This window comes from Phragmites australis, chromosome 2 (assembly GCF_958298935.1).
Source record: "Phragmites australis chromosome 2, lpPhrAust1.1, whole genome shotgun sequence".
NCBI classification, from domain to species: domain Eukaryota; kingdom Viridiplantae; phylum Streptophyta; class Magnoliopsida; order Poales; family Poaceae; genus Phragmites; species Phragmites australis.
Window position 1 is genome coordinate 49,717,184 of NC_084922.1, and position 14,237 is coordinate 49,731,420.

The 14,237-nt window shown below is 49.8% G+C and overlaps 1 protein-coding gene across 1 annotated transcript; it reads right to left on the minus strand.

Moving 5' to 3' along the window:
- Positions 1-2,719: 2,719 nt before the first annotated feature.
- LOC133909543 (glutathione S-transferase 3-like) lies at positions 2,720-5,127 on the minus strand. The gene is made up of 3 exons (XM_062352013.1): positions 4,736-5,127; positions 4,542-4,590; positions 2,720-3,316 (listed from the first exon to the last, which is right to left on the minus strand). The coding sequence occupies exons 1-3, from the start codon at positions 4,883-4,885 to the stop codon at positions 2,871-2,873; spliced, it is 645 nt and encodes a 214-aa protein (XP_062207997.1). The 5' UTR covers positions 4,886-5,127; the 3' UTR covers positions 2,720-2,870.
- Positions 5,128-14,237: the final 9,110 nt, after the last annotated feature.

Consider the following 14,237-nt stretch of genomic DNA (forward strand, 5'->3'; position numbering starts at 1 on the left):
GTTAAACCTAAAAATAAGGGTCTCATTTAGGGAGTTGTTGACCATTTGCTGCCTAGGGGGATCACACACATATAATATGTTGATGATATCATTTTAATGATATATGGTTCTAACAGCTCAATCCTCAATCTAAAGATCATTTTATACTATTTTGAGTGGTTATCTGGGCTGAAGATCAACTTTCACAAGAGTAAGGCACATGCTTTTGGAACAAACCAAATAGATCAAGAGAAATAGGCAAATACGCTAAATTGGGACATCTCTCCCTCAAATATTTGGGCATCCCTATTTCTGATCATCGTTTGGGGATGGATGATTTCTCTGGAGTTATCACCAAAATGTTTAACAGGCTAGATCCCTCGAGAGGCAAAAATCTAACTTTTGGATGTAGGCTGACCCTAACAAACTCTTGTCTATTCAGCTTCCCCATGTACACTATAGGTTTTTACCATCTATCTATTGGTGCCCATAGCAATATGGACACGATTAGATCAAGATTCTTCTGGAGGGGGGCTGAGGATGTGAACAAATATCATATGACCAAATGAGAGGCCATCTGTAGGCCAAAAGACTATGGATGTTTTGACATTATGAACACTATGATCATGAACAGATGCATACTTGTCAAATAGATCTGGAAAATCTGCTCTGGATCTAATGACACATGGTGTCAGCTTCTTAGAGCCAAATATATCCTTCGTGTATAGATAGAGCTCACTGCTCAGAGACGATGATAAGATCAAAGTAAATGATGTTGTGACAAAGATCAGAAGTGGGTGCAAGGATTCATCCCTACTGGGAGCATGCCTTTTGATGTTCATGAGCTGTAGGGCAATTGGTCGCTCATTATAATAAGTTAGTGCACACCAGCTGTTTGTTTTGCTTCGGTTGCGGTTATTCTCTCTTGTCCCTTGATCTTGATCTGGTAAGGTGAAGTCCTAGCGCCCGTTTGTGTATATGTGAATTGTTATCCTGTTATTTTTTATTGGTTTTTCGTATAAGCCGAGGTTTGCTCTGTTAAGAAAACAATTCGGCGGCAACTGCAGGCATTGACTTGATTCTTGTTGAGTAGTCACGATCAGAGGAGCATTCATGCATCTTCCGTATTTACGATCTCGACCCACTAGCGATTATTGACAACGCAAGTGTGGTGGAGATTTGGAACCTTAATTAGGACGACTAACCGATCGAGCGGTAGCCAGGACGCCGCCTCGTCCCAGACTCCCAGCCCGGCCCGGCGGCAGGGGGCAGCACATGCGCGTGCAGTGCGCTACGTTCGGCGTCAAGTCTAGCCCGGTCCGCCCGATGACGCAACTCCATGCAGCAAGCATTGATACGCTAGGTAGGTAGCTGATGCCGACGGAGGATCTTGACCGCGGCCCACGGATGGTCTCCGCCGTCGTACGTGTCGCCAGTGCAGAGGGGGCATGTTGGGATCCCGGTGTGACCCCGTGCCGCCCTCGCTGACAGCTGCACCGCCTCCGCCTGTACCCGCGGACGCGCAGCGCAGCGCAGGCCGGCCCCCGACCTGTCGCGGTCGAATTCATCGCACGGCGTCGTCTCATCGGGTCGACTAGACCAGGCGGATCTTGCGTTTCGCACGTCATACTGCTGGACAGTCCCGTGCACGTCAAACTGCTGAGGACTACACGTCTACGTGGAGTCAGCATTTGTAAGTGTGACAAAAAATGGATTATTGTATATCCTATGCAGCTGCAATGATAAAATCTGGAAAAGCTTTTTGCACAGAGGACAAATCCTCCGCTACGGTATGTGGAACCTGGAACCCATTCGGCGGCAGAAAAGGCTTCGCTGGAATATGGAAATTTTGCCTCAGCCGGAAAAGGCGAACGAATTCCATCCGATCCGTCGATTAAGTTACATTTTCTAAGACGGGAAACCACGGAATCGTTATCGCTTATCGCAATTCGGAATAAGCCAGACTGCAAAACAGGGCCATGTGACGAGATGCTGCTGGGACGAGTGTGTATGTTTATATATACGTTTGATGAGCAGGGCAGGCTCTCCCATGTGTATGTGTACAATAAGAGACGCAACGAGCCCACGATCCAGCCCATTGTTCGTGCCGGCCGGCCGTCCCTGCCATCTCGGCCAGATCGACTGTCAAGTCATACCAAGGCCGATGGACGACGAGGCTTGCAGGCTGATTACAAAGCCTATCAGGAATGTGGCCCAATGCGTGTGGACCGGCTTTGTCGGCTGCGGCGGCGACCGGCAGCGCTGTGGGCTCGGTCGCCATGCTCCGGTGCCGCTGGCTGGATGCAGCCCTGGGCTCTTGGATTTAGCCCGACGACGTTGGCATCGCTTTCCCTCGCAACTTCATCGCTTTCTCCTCGCAACATCATAGGCTTTGTAATCAGCCTGCAAGCCTCGGCGTCAAGAAAAAAGCCTCGGCGCATCAAAGTCTCCGTACCACGCCCTGCCATGGCTCTATCACTCATGCGCACGAACAATAGAAACCAGCATGCACGGCATTGCAATACCGGACTAGCAAGTCCGCCAAACTTAAAAACAGAGTGGCAAGCCATTTCTAGATCGTCCGAAGGCAATTTTTCACATGGCCTTGCACACCCGTAGCTTATCAGAAATATTCATTTGGGTTAAGATTCATGCTAAAGAGATATGTGAAAAAAATAATCATAAGTTAGGTAAGAAGAATAAAAGGATGGATAAGTATCAGGATATTGAACAACAAACATAAGCCAGAGTCGAGCCCGTCCAACGAGTGATAAAACACACAAAACGGTGTACTACAGAGAACACGACACTTTATTCGACTGACTCGAGCAGACGTCAATAACGTCCACCGGCACACTGGGCACCGCCGGCAACCTCGAGGCTGAGTCAGCTCAAGCGGACGGCAGGGGAATGGCGGCGACGGTCTTCTGGAACGCGGGGCGCGCCGAGATGTCCTCCCACCACGCCTTGACGTGGGGCCTGGACGTCACGAGCTCCGCCTTGGGCGTCTTGCTGAGGTACAGCAGGTAGGACATGTGGTTGAGGTCGGCGAGCGTGAACTCGTCCCCGGCGAGGTACTTGTTCTGGGCCAGGTGCGCCTCGTAGATGTCCAGCACCTTGGCCAGCTCGTGGGCGTGCTTGTCCACCACCTCCGGATCGGGGGCGCCGCCCAACAGGGGCTTGATGAGGAGCTGGAACACCAGAGGGGATACGTTCGGGTAGAAGTGCTGCGACTCCACCTCCAGCCACACCTCCAGCTTGGCCGACGGCGTCGGGACAAGGTCCGGGCCGTCGGACTTGTACTTGGTCGCGATGTAGCGGTTGATCGCACGGGACTCTGCAGGTGAGTGTCACAGTTAGTGTGTGTTTGGTTGTCCGTGTATAGCTCAGCTTGTCCATAAAATGCAGACAATAGGTGTTTGATTGTCTGAGCCTGACTCTTGACATGCAAATGCAGGTACTTAGCCTGGTTCTGTAGACACATGGAATTTGGTCGTTTCTACATAACCGGGCTGCATCCTGTGCCCAGCTAATGATGTTATTGGTGTATATTAATACATTTCGAAGAATATTAAGGTTTAAATAGATAAATTGTGGACTATAATAGTACAATGATATAGAATAAATATCATGGTAACACTTTGTTTATACATTTTTATCTCATACAATATGTCTCCGTGTGAGCAATCAAACTCAATCTCTTCTCAACCAAGCTAAACAGATATAGGCAACCAAATAAAATACTACTATATGCACTCAGGCTAGCTGAGGTGAGCATGACTCACGGATACGAGCCATGCTCAAGCATGCAAGCAACCAAACGCACCCTTAGTCTCGTGCTTTTGACACAAGTATCAGCATCAAGAAGGTTGGGGTTAAAGGGACTAATGAGTTTTAAGCACACATTTGCCCAAAAAAAGGTTTTCAACACTAGTATATTATCTCTTTTACACTTGCATCGTGTAAAGGGTTAACTCGGACATGTCAACCTGTTAAGTTTAGAACACAAAGACTTATAAACTAGCCCGAATCTATTTAAACTACTAAAATGGTATTAAATCCACGTCACCAAAACACTTAGGTGTGTGGTGTGTTACAAGGCATCAACGCCAAGAAGTAGCATTAGATTCTGGCTCATTCTTATCAGTTTTAAGCACAGACACGTGAGAAACCCCTGACTTGTTGATGAATTCAGAGTTTTTCTAGGAACTGAGCTAGCTCGGTTGGTTAGGGTACGGATGTACCTCTAGATCGTCTAGGTTCAAGTCCTCTAAATAACCATCCCATTAGTTCTTTTTAGATTGATCGAGTTTTTTTAATTCAGAATTTTTGACAGTTTAACACCTGCTCCACTGGTTGAATAGCATCGAGATACTAGTATATAAATTCTGGAATTGATTAAAAGCCAGCCCTTTTTCAGATTCAGACAGACAAAAGCCAAGCAGTCAACTAGTACGATAGTGTTACTAGATCTGGATCTAGCTGGCGGACAGTGTGGATCGCAATAAAATCGTTCAACCGGTTGGAGGAATTAGTTGAGAATAGAGCATCGAATTAGTTACCGTAGAGAACTTCATCGCCGTCCTCCAGCGCAGGGATCTGGCCAAAGGGCTGCGACAAGGAAACCACAAATCAGAGACAGCAAAACTAGATCTAGGCAACACACCCTGCGATGTTTTTACAGAGGTTTGGATGCTAGCTCGAGTCACGGTGTGAGAAATCGAAGCCAAAGGGAACGGCAGGGAGACAGAGGTACGTTGAGGGCGAGGAATTCGGGCTGCTTGTGCGCGCCGGTGCGGAGGTCGATGGGGACGATCTCGAAGTCGAGGCCCTTCTCGTTGAGCGCCGTCGCCACGCGCACGACGTTGGGCGACAGCGGCATCCCGTACAGCTTCAACGGCGCCATCTCTCCCTCCTCCTTCCCTGCGCTCGCTATCCCCTCTCACACACAAGCCGAGCCTCTCCGGACAAGAGGTCTGACGCGTCCACGCTAGGATGGATAGGCAGCAGGGCGTGTGCGTTTATAATAGCTGAGGCGACGGGCTCGCCAATCACCACCACACACGACACGGCACAAGTGTGGCCATGCCATTATCGGCGTAGGTGACTAGCACGCACATGATGATGGCAAATTGCCATGACACTACGAGGCGGACGCGATATTTCCGCCAAAAAATGGCGCCATTATATTGCCGGCGACTTGATGGCGCATGGCAGCCGGGCCGGCGGGGTAGGTAGGCGGCACGTCGCGCATGGCATGTGTGAATTGGCATGGAGTGTGGAAGCAAGCGGTGGGTGATGCCGGATGCTGCTCGCTCCGAACGGTCGCACATGGGGACGGATCCGATCCGCGATCTGCCAGATGCTCTTGATCGAATCGACGGGCCTCCTTCTGGCAAGGTGCGAAACTTTGAAGACCTCGCCACGCTTTTCACGTGCTAACTTGCAACCGCGACTGCACCGATTCTCGGCTGCCCATTTCCGGGGTGAACAGTGCAGATAAATCACTACAATACAAAATGCTACAGTAATTTCGGTGTAGTATTTATACTACAGTGCTGCTACATGATGGCCGCTAGTGCAACTGCTTAATACGAACATCCAATGGCCGCTAGTGCAACTGCTTAACACGAACCGGTTCGCTAAAATGCATGGGATCTTTGCGTATCAAGGTGATCTGTGTTCAGGGGGGGGGGGGGGAGGAAGTAAAGGAGGTGATCTGTGACCCTGTTGTGGCACATTTCATAGCAATGCCACACTTATGTCAGTCTAGTATCTTTGTGCAGCTCCAAAAATTATGATTGCCGTCAGAGCCTAAAAGGGCTGCAAAATACTCCCGCATGAAGAAACAAGTGTTGCCAATGATCGTTTGCTAACTAACCTTTCAGTTATGAAAATTTCAAGTTGCCAACGATTCCATCGCTGCCAGCATACACCAAACCCCAGGGAAAGGGGGGTCATCGGTGTCCCCGCTACTTTTCCAGTCATCAAAGAAGACAAAACACTAGCCATATCACCGTCACTGCAAGTCTACAATACGTAATCTATCGATGTATTGAGTTAAAAGTACTTGGTAAACGGCTTTGCGATGGATATAACGGTCAAGTACGTATATTTTTTAAAAACTGGTCGGTCGTACAACCAGGGTATGATTCACACGATCAGTATAAGGTATACACGATCAGTCTCCCTACATTATCACATAAACCCGCGATCGACCTCACTAGTCGCAGGCCAGATCTGACACAACCTGTCCAATTGCATTTATTGATATCCACTCAAGTGTTTTTTTTCCCCAGGAGCTAACTCCAGTGGATGAAGTTATGGACGGCGTAGAGGGGTATTGTCCCGTCTCGTAGCATTAAGAGTGAGACTTTTACAAGTCGACGCGACGCCGCACGACGGACGGAACGTTGTCAGCAGGTCGATCAAGCAAGTGATCGGGAATGATCCTCCATAATGATGGCTTGGGTTAGATATTATGATGAGAAGAGTCTTCTGTTTAGACCCACATGCAAGTTCTTCTCCTTCCTACTATATAAAGTGATGAGGACCTTGTTTGTAATGGAAGAAAAGATTAAAGTCTGACAGTCAATTAGAACTATCTCTGCAACCAATTAAGATCTTCCATAACACAACACACAGGATGTGGGGTTATTATTCTCCGAGAGGCCTGAACCTACATAACTCTATGTGTCACTAAGTCCATTGTACGCGCACACATCGATTCTCGAAACGCCGTGCACGCACCTGCTGTCCAGTATACCCCCAAATCATTATCTGGGACTAACCATCGACATTTGGCGCACCAGGTATGGGGACGCGTTTTCGTCGTTTCATCAAGTTTAAAAAGCTTGATCAGGTTACTCATTGCCGGATCCACGACAACCGCGCAGAGTCCCATTCCGAGGACCCCGGTCGCTACGAGATATTCGTCATGGGGTACCACTGGGATTAACCCGGTGTGTTCTAGGTATGGGACACTGAGACGAAATCCGGGAGCTCCGAGACCCAACGCGAGGTCTGCATGGCGGACCATGCAGCAGGGGGAGTTGGAGGCCCTCACGTCCCAACCACCGATGGCGAACCCTCGGCTATGCGTCTAGAGAGAAACCAGTCCGGCGCCAGACAGGCCAGTGATTGGAGATAACCCTTGCATCCCCAGCGCCTTCGTGAGGAGATCCTACACAGGGCGCAGTCTATGATGGTGTCATTACCTAGGCCATCGTGCCGCCCAAGCGTCAGGGGGCTCCCTCCTCACGACTTATCACAGCTCCACGTCCAGCGTCTTGACTACGAGACTATGACGCCAGCGCAAAACCTACAGACCTTGCGAGTGCACCTTAGCCACCTAACGATACTTATACCGGAGGGATCACTTATTGCACCGTGGCTACGTGATCATCTCGCCCTCTTCACTAAGACCGTCTGATGATAGACCGTGTCAATATGCACCGTGCCCATCGCAAAGGCAGTGAGGTCACGGTTGCCAAGGGTCACGGCAGGGCACGCTGTGGAATAAGTCATGTGCTACCTTCACCACAGGGGGCACTCGTGGACCATCACCACGTCGGTACAGCCAACCTTTTGACCTACGCGACTCTCTGCACCAACGTATCTTCCGTGGTGTGATCCAGAGATAGGTGACCACTAAAGAGTAGGAGGACTGGACTAGCGGGAGCAGGAAGGGGGCAAGCAGACCTACCGCACACCTTCCCTCTACATGGAGGCATAAGATGGCTCCACCCCATCATCGAGACCCTGAGACCATCATCTCTCCCCATGGGAGTGTGCCGCCACCCAACAACAACTGGCTCCCCGTTACGGGATAGGGTGCAATGCCCTATCCGCCCGGTTATGGGAGGTACTTTGGCCGGACAATGTTCCGGCAAGTCCTAAACGAGAAGTATGATGGCTCGACCAACCCTGAGTGTTCCTGTAAATCTACATCAGTATGGTGCAGATTGTGGGAGGCCATGGAAAGGTCATGGTCAATTACTTCCCTACTGTCTTGACTGGTTTCGCCCGGTCCTGGCTGATTAACCTCCTCTACGGGTCGGTTCACTCTTAGGCGGACCTGTGTGACCAATTCGTCACCAACTTTCAGAGAACCTTGGCTCGATCAAGGGTTGAGGAAGACCTATATTAGGTCTAGCAACGATAAGGAGAGTTGCTACGAGACTTCATATGATGTTTCACCAAATGCTGGAACACCATTCCATGGATCACGGGAGAATCTGTGATCATAGCATTTAAGCGGGGGGTCAAAGACTAGAAAATGGTCGAGAAGCTGGCACCCGGGTAATTCGAAGCACAACCGAGCTCTTCGAGCTTGCGAACAAGTGCACGCACCGCTGAGGCCTAAGAATGGCATATCGACGTCAGGCCATGACTTGCTTCGGACAAGCCCGCCTGTTGGGTCGGCTGAAAGGACAAGAAGAGCAAGCGCAAGACCAGACCTCCTAAGGTCCCAACGGTCGAACAAACCGGCCTAACACGACGATCCTTCGAGAAGAAAGACAGGAAAAAGGGTCGAGCTACTGCCCGATCCACCATACATACTCCCACGACCTGATCGAGTGCAAGGTCGTTCGAGGCATCATCGACTGGGAGCTCGGGGAGCTTAAGCACAAGCACGGCAAGGACGATGAGGATAGGGCTGCCCCCGATCAGTCGGCACTAGGATACCAGCATGCCGATCACATGGTCCACCACATCTTCGGAGGCATCGCGACATATTCCTCTTACAGGGAATACAAGTCGGTGATCTGGGAGGTGTGGGCGACTGCATCGGGCCTGAGCCTGCGCCTAAAGTGGTTGCAGTTCCGCTCACTATCGGCCAGGCCAACCTCCCCACCTGGTCACAACCCCATCGTGGTCGAACCCACGATGCAGAACATCTGGCTGGGCCGAGTACTCGTCGACGGGAGGAGCTAGATCAACCTCCTCTTCACCGATGTGCTAGATGCCCTACAGATTTTGAGGAGCTTGTTGAGGTCACTCAACCCTTCTTCAGAATCACCCCGGGCTCCTCGGCTAAGCCCCTAGGGCAAATCGAGCTGCTCGTTACCTTCGGCTTGCGAGACAACTTCAGAACTGAAAGGGTCCTGTTCGATGTGGTCGACTTCGAAACCGCATATAATACGATCCTCAGACAACTAGCGATGGCCCAGTTCATGGCCATTGCCCACTATGCATATCAAGCGATCAAAATCCATGGGCCAACAGGGGCCATCGCCATTGTTGGCAATGCCAAAATGGCCCTGCACTACGATAAGAGGAGTCTCAATATGGTAGAGCTAACTACCGGATCGCAACCCGTGACCGCTGAACCCAGCGGGCGAGCGGTAAAGGTCCATGTCATCGCCAGCCCAGACGATTGGCTCAAGGCAGTGAGCTTGGACGACACCGACCCAACCAAGTTAGTCTAGATAGGGGCCGCACTTGACTCCAAATAGGGACTCGCGCTCATCACCTTCCTCTATGCAAACACGAACGTCTTTTCATGGAGTCCGTCTGATATGCCCGGAGTCCCCAAGGATGTGATCGAGCACAAGTTGTCTGTGCGACCAGACGCGCGACTAATAAAGCAAAAAGCGCGTCGATTTGTAGCCAACCGGAAGGGAGCGCTTCGTCAGGAGATCGACAAGCTCCTGAAAGCATGCTTCATTCGGAAGGTGCAGTACTAAGAATGACTCGCTAACCCAGTCATGATCCGAAAGCATAATGGCAAGTGGAGAATGTGCGTCGACTTCACTGACCATAACAAGGCATGCACAAAGGATCTCTTCCCCAAATCAACTAGCTAGTTGACTCAACGGCCGGCAGTGATATGTTATGTTTCTTAGATGCTCGATCGGGGTACCATCGGATTAGTATGTTTAGGGAAGATAAGGAAAAGATGACTTTTGTTTCACCTTTGAGGTCTTTTGCTATGTAAAAATGCCGGTACCACTTATCAACGGTGTATTCAACTTATTCTCTGACCTAGATGAATTGGTCATCATAAGAAGAACCAATATAGACCTGGTCGCAGACCTTCAAGAAATGTTCGACAATCTCCGGAAGTACCGCATGAAGCTGAACCCGGAGAAGTGTATGTTCGGGGTTCTGTCAACGAAGTTGCTCGGATTCCTCGTGTCTCATCAAGGGATAGAGGCGAATCTTGACAAGATCAAGGCCATCAACTAGATGACATCCCCGATCAGGTTAAAGAATATTCAGAAACTAATAGGATGCATTGCTGATCTAATCAGGTTCATCTTAAGGCTAGGAGAGAAGAGATTACCGCTTTTCAAACTCCTAAATAAAAACGGCCACTTCCAGTTGACACCAGAAGCATGGGTGGCATTTGAAGAGCTCAAAAGGTACCTCTCATCCCCTCCCGTATTGATCGCGCCTCGACCCGACAAGAAGCTTTTGCTCTATGTTGACTCAACACCACAGGTCGCGAGCGTGGTCTTGGTCATCGAGCGGGAAGGTCTCCAACGACTGGTGTATTATGTCAGCGAGGTCCTACACGACGCAAAGGCTCAGTACCCACATGCTTAGAAACTGCTATACGCCACCCTAATGGTCTCTCGTAGGCTCAGACACTACTTTCAGGCTCATAAAATCAAGGTGATTTTCTCGTTCCCAATTAGAGAAATTCTCCATAATAGAGATGCGACAGGAAGAACAACAAAGTGGGCAGTAGAGCTCGGGTGATTCAATCTTTAGTTCATCTCCCAAATATCTATCCAGTCCCAGACGCTGGCCAATTTTGTAGCCGAGTGGTCATCCTTTGAGCCCGAGAGACCAGAGACAGACGAACACTGGACCATGCACTTTGACGAATCATTCGCACTAAAGGGAGTCGAGGCTAGAGTGGTTCTAACCTCACCTACCAACGATATCCTCATTTACGTAGTTCAATTATATTTTCCAGCCACTAATAACACTGCTGAATATGAGAGCCTCTTGTCCAGAATGCGAGCAGCCTCCACACTTGTTATTAAATGACTATTGGCGATAGGGGACTCGCTACTAGTCGTGAACTAGGTGCAAAAGGAGTTTCAGTGCTCTGACTCGACAATGGTGACATACCTCATCGAATTGAGAAGACTAGAGCGACGCTTCGTCGGCTTTGAGGTCAAGCATGTCCCTCGCAAGGACAACTTTCTAGCCGATGAGCTGGCCCGTCTAGCTTCTTCTCTTGAATCTGTCCCGGTCAGAGTATTTGAAGAAAGACTCTCACGACCATCCACCGCGATCTCATGCCAAGGTGAAGGGGATGCTTCGCTCAGAAATGGAGCACCCGAGGCAATACCTTTGGAGGCAACGCATCCTTCGGTGCCGTTGACCTCGGTCGGCCATCACATGGTCGCCCTGCTCGATTCGGGTATGATCTGGATGGATCAGATCTTAGACTAACTTCAGAATCAAGCAGTCCCTAACGATGATGCGTCAATAGAAAAGGTCTCACGGTAAACCCGCAGATACTCCCTGGTAGAGGGACGCCCTACCGCTTAGGGAGCAACATCTTTTTACTGAAATACATCACTCAGGAAGAGATATGTGGTAGCCACGTATCATACCGCACCGTGGTCAGAAAAGCGTTTTGGCAATGATTTTATTGGCCCACTGCCCTCCAAGATGTTTGCGAGCTGGTGAAACGATGCGAGTCGTGTCAGTACCACGGCCGAAATACCAACCTACCAGCCTAGGCACTGCAAACCATACCACTCTCTTGGTCTTTCGCTGTCTGGTGGCTTGATATCTTGGGACCATTTCCTAAAGCCCAGGTGGTTTTGAGTTCCTATTCGTGACAATCGACAAATTCACTAAGCAGATCGAGGCTGAGCCCGTCAGGAAGATCACCGCCACAACCATGATTAAGTTCATACGAGGGCTGGTAGTGCGGTTTGGCAGTCCAAACCGCATAATAACAGACAACAAAACTCTGTTCGTCAGTAGTGCTTTCCGAGACTATTGCGAAGAGATCGGGACGAAGGTTTGCTATGCATCTGTGGCTCACCCCCAAAGCAACGAACATGTCGAAAAGGCGAATGGGATGATACTACAAGGGATCAAAACTCGGGTCTTTGACCGGCTTAAAAGTTATTCGAGACACTGGGTGGACGAACTCCCCACAGTACTCTAGTCGTTGCGAACAACCCCTTGCCGGATTACATCCGAAACCCCTTTCTTCCCGATTTTTGGCACCGAGCAATGCTCCTCTCTGAAATCGTCCTTTAGTCGTCCTAAGTCAACAATTACTCAGATAACAACCAGGTGGCCCGATGGGAGGATGACATAAATCTGATCAAAGAGTTCCGTGATCTCGCTCTAATTTGAGCCGTCCGTTATCAGCAGAGCCTAAGACGCTACCACAACCGAAAGGTGCGGAAGCGAACAATGGTTATAGGCGACCTCGTCCTTAGGCAAATCTAGAATAAGGCTAGTCGGAATAAACTCTCTCATAAATGAGAGGGACCCTACAAAGTGATCGTCATCACACGACCTAGCACGGTCAAGCTAGCTATGGAGGATGGCCGTGAATTACACAACTCTTGGAATATTATCTTGTTGTGCAGGTTTTATGTGTAGGGTCACTCGAAGATGGGCTTGTTTTTCTATTTTATAGTTCAAGGGCTTGTCTTTCTATTTTATAGAACCTTTCGGATAAGCATGGAATACAACTTGTAATTTCTTAAATTAAAAAAAAATAGACTCTCCGTTTTGCAAGACTTCACAACCAAGCCACGGGCTCCCGACATATTGATTCTCTGACCACAGCATATGACCACGCTCAATGACCACTAAAGGACTTAGTGACCAAGATGCCAAACGACCAGAAGGCCGGATACAACAACCACTAGGCCACAAGTCCTCGCTAGGGCCGAGCGCTACTCGCCCCCAACGGACTTGCCGAGCCGTGTCTTGTTCTGCGCACCAAGAACTTTAGTAGCATGCGGATAGAACAAGAACAGGCGTTCAACCCCCATGCTTTTTTCATTCATGGAAAGGTTTGATTACAGGTCGACTAGTTGCATCCGATCAGACTAACTGTCCTATTACATGTCTGCCCTATCCTTTCTGGCTCAAGCGGCTAGCGCAAAGTTGACAGAAAGGATCCGTCGAACTCTCACCTCTATTTGCCTTTGAATGTGTCAAGGAACCTCTTGTACTCCTCCTTGGAGCGACAGCTCACCACTCCATGGATCGAACGACGACCGACATAAGGTCCATGGAAGGTGGCCAACGCAAAGACCCTATTGGGGTTGTTGACCGGCATCGATGCACCCTCCATACCTTCCTTCCGCTTCATCTCCGACTCTGCCCTCTTCATCGATCTCCTTCTCCACAAGGTCTCAATCTACCCCCTCCTCGTCATCATAGATATCGATGACCTCAACCGAGGGGTCCACCCGGGTGGGAGATAGAGATGAACCGGAGGGGGATGGCCTTCTTTGGAAGGGCGTGAGCTCGATGGTCGCTAGCTTCAACCTCGTAAGCATACTCGCAGCAACTGCCGCTTCCGGAAGCACCACGCGCGAGCAGATTCAGAGTCGAAGCCGACTCTGGCCCCGCTGAGCCATCTAATGTCATCGACCTCTCCAGCGATGAGGTAGTGGAATATGTCATGGCCTTAAGGCTTGCATACACTACGGGGCAGAATGCAGGGCGGGATGGAGGCGAATGAACTCTATGCGCTAAAAGCTTGAGGGTGAGAAGGAAGGCGAGCGGGTGGTTCGAAAAGCCATCAAGCACTCCTCCTTTTTAAACTACAGCGACACCTCAACTAGCATGGCCTTCAAAACCGCTCGAAACCTGAGGGGGCGCACAGAAGGAACCAAGAGTCCTTCAGGTTCAACAACAATCAATATCTCCCGTACCCTCTTTTTTCCCTCTCGGGATATTTAAACCTCCCCATGTGACGCGAAGTTCAGAGTTGCACTCTGAGAACTGACAGCATCTGAGGCCCAAGTGGTGTGACCAGACTGGGCCATGGTCACAAGGAAGTTCAGTGGTTACTGTCGATGTATTGAGTGAAGGGGTACCCTGAAAAATGAGCCCTACGACGGATATAACGGTCAAAGACGTATATTTCCTAAAATTGATCGGTCACGCGATTAGGGTATAGTTCCCACGAATAGTACAAGGCATACGCGACCAGTCTTCCTGCACCATCACATAAAACCCGCGTTCGGTCTCACTGATTGCAGGACCAAATCTAACACAACATGTCCAATCGTATTTATTGACATCCACTCTAG

Bases quoted from the DNA above. Each gene is read 5' to 3' on its own strand.
- LOC133909543 (XM_062352013.1), bottom strand. From the start codon at position 4,885: ATGGCGCCGTTGAAGCTGTACGGGATGCCGCTGTCGCCCAACGTCGTG. The intron at 4,591-4,735 runs GTACCTCTGTCT...TCCTTGTCGCAG, and splicing joins CCGAATTCCTCGCCCTCAAC to CCCTTTGGCCAGATCCCTGC. The intron at 3,317-4,541 runs GTAACTAATTCG...ACTCACCTGCAG, and splicing joins CGGCGATGAAGTTCTCTACG to AGTCCCGTGCGATCAACCGC.